Genomic DNA, 7,486 nt, shown 5'->3' on the forward strand with positions numbered 1-7,486 from the left:
ATGTTATAGTCAACTTTATAGAAAGTTTAATTTGATAGGTGTCGGTACAAAGTGAAAAGTTAAAATGAACATAATTTGTCTATACAAACGGGTGGACTTAATTAAAGTTTTGAAAAACGATAAATTCAGAACTAGTCAAATAACAGTCGTGATGATAATATAAAGATTTAAAAATTTGGATAGCGACACATGATTATCCAACATATGTCATGCCAGTACTTGCAAGGATACAGTTTCAATGATCAAAGACCCGAAAGCATGGCCGAGTTATTCTACGGAATTAGCAGAGTTAATATCTATTCAAGAAAGATTTCAGGATCTTAAGATCGTTCATGTATCAAAGACAGACACTGAACAGGATCTACATACACTTTGGCCAAAACTGCCCAAACCACTTAGCTTAAGTGATAGAATAAGCATTTTGATGTAAAAACGAAATTAAAACAACCCAGTAAGATAAATTGATTTGATTGTAGTTAAAATTTCAACTTGAATCATTAGTATTCATTTGATTTTTGATATTTACCGATGGTGACTCACCTTGCGACCCAAAACCCTTGCTCTATTCATAGTTGTTGCCTTAAATAAATAAATAAACACATTAATATAGCAAGCCCGTTACCTGAATTTCCAAGTAAAATAAAAATAGTTAAAATCTAAACAAAGCCGAATCATAAATAATTTAGAATTCCTAGCAAATTTATAAGGAGAGTATCGTAATGACTCAAGGGGCTGACAAATACAGGTACGCCACTCAATAGTGCTTTCTGATCAAATTATGCTTCTTTTGAAGGATTAATTTCTGAGAAGGAAAAGAGAATATTTGAAAGTGTAAGAACAATTACTGCTACAACCCAAATGACCAACTCTAGATCTATCAACAAAAAGAGAAACAAAAGGCTCGTGTGTGTATATACAGATTGTATCACGAGTCGTCAACCCCAAAGTACATCTTTAAGCACATTGCAACACTCAGTGTCGGCGGCTCCACGAGTAATCATCACCATCATCATGATGAATCTTAGACATGAAGAGCATAGTGGTCTCATCGTTATGCTTAATCCACTCAGAGAGTTTCCATGGTTTCTGCCATTTCCATTTAAACTGAAGCAGCCATTGATGATGACTTCTCTTCCACTTCCACAGCTTCCCACTCTGTCCCATTTTCTTCATCGCTTTCATCTTTCTCTTCTCTTCTAATAAAGCCGCTGATTCTCTCACCGATACTTTTACTGTACCTGGCGCAGCGTATTTGAGATGCTTTGCTGCTCGATGGTATGAAGGTGGAGACGAATGGTTGCTAGCGTTGTTATCTCCATAGTGCTTTGATGAGCTTCTTGAAGTTACCTGCAAGAAGTGAAATTTTGCATATTTTCAGGGAGAGATTCTCACATAAGAGGTTTGGTTTCAATTTAGTAAAAATAAAAGATCAGAAGTAAAACCGAGGATGATGATGACGAAGCCAGCGCAATGGACAATGTATGTTCTCTTGTCTTTTTCTCTTTAAGTATCTCTCGGTTCTGGACTTCAGATAGTTGTAATAAGCAGAGGAGATCATTTAGTTGTTCCTTCTTCTCTTTGATGTCCATGTCTTTCTCCCAGATTTTGCACCTGCTTGATGTTTGAGCAAAAGACAACATCAACCTTCCATGCACGAGAAAGAAGCATCCTCTTTGATCAGATATAAGAGAAGTTTACCTTGCTTCGGCAGTGGAATTAAACACATATTGAAGCAAACACTTGGCATCAGTCATTGACTTGATGGAGTTCCACCGATTCTTAGTGTGTAGGCTATGCTCTCTTTCCTCTGCTTCTGAGAGCTGAGAGGCCATGGCTGTGAGAGCATTTGAGGAAACATCCAACATGCTCTCAAGAGTTGCTATTCTCTCCAATCTTGTTTTTGATGATAAAAATCTGACGCATATAGAAAGATAAACAAGGTCAGAAAGTGGATAAATCAATTCCCCAAGTATCTTGGTTTTAGGCAAATATCAATACAGAGTCACTTGATCCAAAGTTGTACCTGAACTGTCCATTTTTCTCTTGATGGGGAATACTTGAAGCGAAGTCCAATTCTCTTTTCAACGAGGTTAACTCTTCAGCCAATGCAGCTCGTCTGTATGCAACCAGAGTAGATTATTGATTAGAAAAAGAAGTCTGCAGCTAACAACATGACCGAAACAGAGTTTTTTTAAAACGCACACTTGGATTTGCTTTTCATATTGGGAACGAACTTGATGTACTTTTGTCATAACCTCTAGCTCGTTATCAATCCATTTCTGAAGAGTTTTTCCGTTCACCTGCAAAGAGTATGAAAAGGAAACAGTTGACACTCGTGCGGGATGGTGAGATCCATATCTAAATTAGGAGATTTTTATTACCTTTTTAGTTGGTGGTTGACCATTGCCAGCCACTGAGAAGGAAAGCAAAGCATTATGAAAAGACAAACACGAACCAAGTAAAATGTTTCTCGGAAAATACATTACCTGATGACTTGCGAGATTCCAGCAGCTCCTTAAGTCTTTTGGTAGCCATTGCTGCTTCCTCTGTTTTTCTATGAAGAACCTGGAAGACAATTGAGATGGATTTCTCTTGAGATTCTTTTTTTTTTGGCACTCGAATTGAATTAAATTCTACAATTGTTTTCTCAAGTACTCCTACCATTTTTTGTCGTCGATTGAGGGCTTCGAGTTTGAGTCTTTCATGCTCTGTCTTCCTTCCTTCTTTCTTGAGCTACCGAAAGAATAATAAAAAAGTGAAACTTGAGATTAGTTTAGATTAAATAATTAGGAGAAATATATATGATGAAATGAATGCAGATAAAATACCTGCAATAATTCCTTTTCTTGAGAAGCTTTCCATTGTCGGAATTGATCAGCTTCTTGTTTCATCTTATGTTGTAATTGAACCTAGATAACAAAAGAAAAGGAACAAAAATTAACATGTAGATCATGATTACGTGATCAGACAGCGACAGCAGAAACAAGACGAAACCTTCTGAGCCTTAATGCATTGTATTTCAGCTTGTAAACGCTTTGCTGCATCTTCACTTTTCTGTTTTTGTTTCAAGGCCTCAACTTGATTTTCTTGTTTCTTCTTAAGATTTGAAATCTGTGTCTCGAGTGCTTTTAGTTTTTGTGCATGGCTGTCTCTTGCAACTTGTGCTTGTCTATCAGAACTAGCAGCAAGTTTCTCAACTTCAGCCAACAATAGATCTCTCTCAACCTGTAGACGTTATTCGTGACTCGTTACTGAAACTTCAAGTAAGAATATCAAACGAGAAAACTTGGTATGTTATATTTTACCTGTACAGTTCTCTTCTCTTTCTCAAGTTCCATCATTTTCTTCTCAAAGTGTTGTCTGATAATTTCAGTTCCAGCCCCACATATTTTCATCTCGGACTGCAAATATAAAAACTATAACATGATCAAAACAATCCAGTCGTTCTAAGTATGCAAAGAAATATCCAATTCAGAAATAACTAGACCTCTTTCTCCTCCAGACGTTTGCTCAGTTCACTTAATTCGTTGCCCATGTTATTCTGCCTAAGTGCATGTTCCCACTCTTTTGCTGCTCCATCTATATCTTCAGAGATTCCACCTTGAATCAGAAAGTATTACAAGATGAAGTGAGGGTATGAGAATGCAAAGTGCATTTCATGAAAAATTTCCAGCGAAGCTAGTGTCCAAAACCTGATGTTGCTTCACTCATTTCATAATCTGAATCCATACTTTCGAATCCCCTTTTGAGACAATCATCTTTTGTAAAACTCACACCATCTTCCTGAGTATATGATCAAGTGAACAACTCTTTTTCAGCAGTGAAGAAAACTGCCAGATAAATCTATCTCAATTCCCTAATGCATACAGCAATTACCTGTGTATTCATATTACAATAGTCAAGAGTAGCTCTCTTGCTGCGATAGATGAGAAGTTCACGAGAAAGCTCATCATTGGCAGATTCTAGCTTCGTGATCTTCTCTCTCATAACCTTTTAAATTGAAATATATACGATTATTAATGATATGTTCATAAAACCATCTGACTAATTTCCGCAGAAATTATATATGTACCTGCACTTCCTTTGATGGGATTTCCCCACGAGCATTTAGTGCAGCTTGAAGATTTTGTAGCTGTTGACGCATCTTTTGCATCTCACTACATATTAAGTCTTTATTGGCCTGTGCAACAAAAGAAAGGAGTCTGTCCTGTTAGAGCTCCCAAGCGAATGGTCTTACTCAATTTTTTCCATATATAACTTTTTTTTATTGTGTTAGCAGATGGTGGTGTTTTGTCTGCAGAATTTAAAGCTCATCTAAAGATAATTCCTCGGTACTTACAACAGGCTTATTCTGAATATTCCGAGCACGATTTGCATATTTGAGTGTGTTCAGAGTTTCTTCAGCATTGATGTCAGCGGGACTAATGCAAGCTGCAAGAATAAGGCCAACAGAGAGAGAGAGAGAGAGAGAGAGAGAGTTAAATTTGTGAATATGAGACATCCAGGGGATTAACACATACAACTTATAGGTTTACCTATCATGACTGTTTTACTATTTCCACCAAGAGAATCCTGCAATAATGTTACGACATTTTATGAACAATTTTCACATGAATCATATAGTATGATTGATTATAAACTGGGTAATATTCCTTCGTTATGAATCATATTTAGAGGCCGTAAAGATAATGCTGTTAAATTTTTTATGTATACTGATATTGAGTGCCTTCACGTATAAGAGCAAAGTTAGAGATGAACCTGTAATAACCGAGTAAGTTTACTATCACGGTAGGGAACATGAGCACCTTCTTTTCGCTTTTTCTCATCTCCAAGTGCACTGATGACATTACCAAGTGCAAGGAGTCCCCTATTGATGTGAATTCCTGTTTCATAGAACAAAGAAGAACTTGGATTAAAAATGCAAGTCAACTTCCTCTACAGGATGTAAGATGGGAAGTCAGTTGTCCTGACCTTCTTTCAATCGAGCACCGCCTGAACCTGTCCGTTTAGCTCTTTCAGATCCAGCAAGATCTACGAGATGAAGCTTGGCACAAGAATACTCCTCACCCATATCCTCATCTATGGTGTCTTCAGCCACTGAGATCGGAGTGATTTTGCGTGTCTGTTCTAAGGTGATTGTGAAGATGGCATGTGAACGGCTTTTGATATCACACAAAAAGAAGCCATGCTAATACATTAGGATGCAGTCTGAGACTCTGACACAATCATATAATCATAATGCTAAACTTTAAATCTTATTAAGGAATTATAAACAGGAACAGGAAACTGTTTATGATACCTCTTTTTACCATTTCTAATCTAATTAATGAGTGTTATTCGTTAATGTTCAATACCTCTAGGTCTAGTACACTAAGCCTCACTAACGGTAAATGAATGTAAGCCACAACTTGCTTCTTATGTAAAGTTTTGTCTGAAAGTCTGGGTACAAAGATTCTCACCTTGACTGATTATTCATGTTTGTGCTCCCAGTCGCCCTGGTTAGAGAGCCTTGCTCCAAACAGGAAGCCATCTCTTCTTTAGTAGCTATGGGGACTTCAGTTGCACCGGATAGTGTAATTACCCCGTTTGGCGATTCGCGAATCTGTACAGGGGACTTACTAAGAGCAACCTTTCCAGGGGCTCCATTGGCTAGTCTCACACTATCCAGCAAATCCAGAACTTCTTCTTTCAGAATCTACAAATGAAAAAAGGCAGACTGGGTTCTACGCTAATTCATGAATAGTTTTAAGGATTGACAAAGAGGTCTAAGAGCGATCAACGGGAGGGTACCTCGATGAAAGAGACATGTAACTGGAAACCCATTTGGTGCTTAACAGACTCAATTTTGTTGAAAAGAGCAGTCATAACTTGAGGAATCAACCCATTGCTCGAACCGTCTTTAAAAGCAGTCCCCATGGTGTATGTTTTTCCAGATCCTGTCTGCATCATGTATTCAAAGTCAAACTGGAGCAGTTAATTAAAACACTTTCCAGTTTTAGAGAAACTAATTATTATACCTGACCATAAGCGAGCACAGTAGCGTTGTATCCATGGAACAAACCATGAACAAGAGGAGCAACACATTCTCCAAACATCAAGGAAGAAGGAGAACCATTACTTCCACCATAAACGTGATCAAATGTGAAGGAATGTGTTCCCATTTGCACCTGCAGTCACATTCAATAAACACACGCATTTCTCAAACGAGATTCTTCAACATCATGTACAGTAGTAATTAGAATCACATGAAAATCACTATATTTAATTTAATACAGTAACAATGACATATATACCTCCATACTCACACTTGGCAATATTATTTTATATTTATATATGGTAAAAAGAAATTGACACTGTTTTATCAGAGGAAAAAAAAAAAAAGAGATTAATAAATGAACGTGTCAGAGTTGGAACTGGGATTCGATCGTGGATCCAGGATTAAAAAAAAAAAAAAAGCGTTAACAACGACGACGACGACGCGATTAACATCGTCGAGCCGAAACTGTCTTATATATTAAATCTCGAATTTGACGATGGAAGAAACACACCTGTGGCGTTACCGGAGATACGGAAACGCATTCCCTGCAACCCTGACTTATCTCGTCTCCGATCAGAGGACGAACGTTAACCGCCACTTTCACGCTACAACTCTCCAGCGAAGAAGAAGAATAAGAAGAATGTAATTCCATCGAGAAGTCTATAATTCAGAATCAGAGTCTAGAATCCGAATCGGAGTCCCGATATCTTCGTCTCGATTCGAGAATGTGAACGAGTCCACCGAGTCGCTTCCTCGGGAGAAGGAGAAGAAAAAAAAAAAGGTGAGAATGAAGAAGCTACTCCACTGGCCTCTCTCTCTCTCTCTCTCTATACGAGGTATCTTTACGTTTCCCTTTTTACCCTCCGAAAAACTACAATTTTACGTTATTATCCTCCACGTCAGCTACTCCCTCTCCAAACCACTGGTCCGTGTGTGTTGAAAACAAAATACGCGATTTATTATATTCAGATCCATCCACACTCTTTAATTTTTATTAAAACGTTATTGTTACGTGCTCCACAAAAAATAAAGATAATTAAATTTAGATAATTATTATTTTATAGTTGGTTTGCGTAAATAAGACAATTGAGCTTGTACAAGTCGATGGTTCCAAAGCTGACCATTTAAAGAAAAAATTGTACGTAGTTTCCATTGGCTCGTTACCCAGAAGACAAAAAAATAAATGAAAGAGTCAAGACATGCTTTTCTGGTCCTTCCTCTGCGCGGGAAAATCCCAACAGTGAATATATATGTATGAATATAGGAAAAAAACAAATTATTATTTTTCCCGAAATTGAAGGGACCACAGCACTAGAGCTGGAAATTTTAATCATTGCCCGCGGGCCCCGCCCCGTTTGACCCGTCGCGGGACGGGTGCGGGTCGAACCATTTGAAATTTTTAAATCGCGGGTGCGGGTGCGGGTCGAGATTATTTTGAGCGGGGCGGGT

The 7,486-nt window shown here is 37.9% G+C and overlaps 1 protein-coding gene across 1 annotated transcript; it reads right to left on the reverse strand.

Annotated features, from left to right (window-relative positions):
- Positions 1-972: 972 nt before the first annotated feature.
- Positions 973-6,848, reverse strand: LOC106307160 (kinesin-like protein BC2). Its single transcript, XM_013744034.1, has 23 exons — positions 6,549-6,848; positions 6,018-6,167; positions 5,791-5,940; positions 5,460-5,695; positions 4,972-5,159; positions 4,759-4,883; positions 4,536-4,572; positions 4,340-4,431; positions 4,073-4,180; positions 3,877-3,990; positions 3,693-3,783; positions 3,488-3,600; positions 3,306-3,401; positions 2,995-3,225; positions 2,829-2,909; positions 2,662-2,733; positions 2,487-2,565; positions 2,382-2,413; positions 2,203-2,300; positions 2,024-2,116; positions 1,699-1,914; positions 1,443-1,611; positions 973-1,347 (listed from the first exon to the last, which is right to left on the reverse strand). The coding sequence occupies exons 1-23, from the start codon at positions 6,687-6,689 to the stop codon at positions 973-975; spliced, it is 3,087 nt and encodes a 1,028-aa protein (XP_013599488.1). The 5' UTR covers positions 6,690-6,848.
- Between the last annotated feature and the right edge of the window lie 638 nt (positions 6,849-7,486).

This window comes from Brassica oleracea, chromosome C8, assembly GCF_000695525.1.
Source record: "Brassica oleracea var. oleracea cultivar TO1000 chromosome C8, BOL, whole genome shotgun sequence".
NCBI lineage: Eukaryota > Viridiplantae > Streptophyta > Magnoliopsida > Brassicales > Brassicaceae > Brassica > Brassica oleracea.

What these genes read in the sequence shown, in the direction of transcription:
- LOC106307160 (XM_013744034.1), bottom strand. Translation starts at nt 6,689, where the DNA reads ATGGAATTACATTCTTCTTATTCTTCTTCTTCGCTGGAGAGTTGTAGC. An exon ending in ATATTCAGAATAAGCCTGTT is followed by an intron (nt 4,181 to 4,339) that starts GTAAGTACCGAG and finishes TTTGTTGCACAG; the next exon opens with GCCAATAAAGACTTAATATG. An exon ending in GTCAACCACCAACTAAAAAG is followed by an intron (nt 2,301 to 2,381) that starts GTAATAAAAATC and finishes TACTCTTTGCAG; the next exon opens with GTGAACGGAAAAACTCTTCA.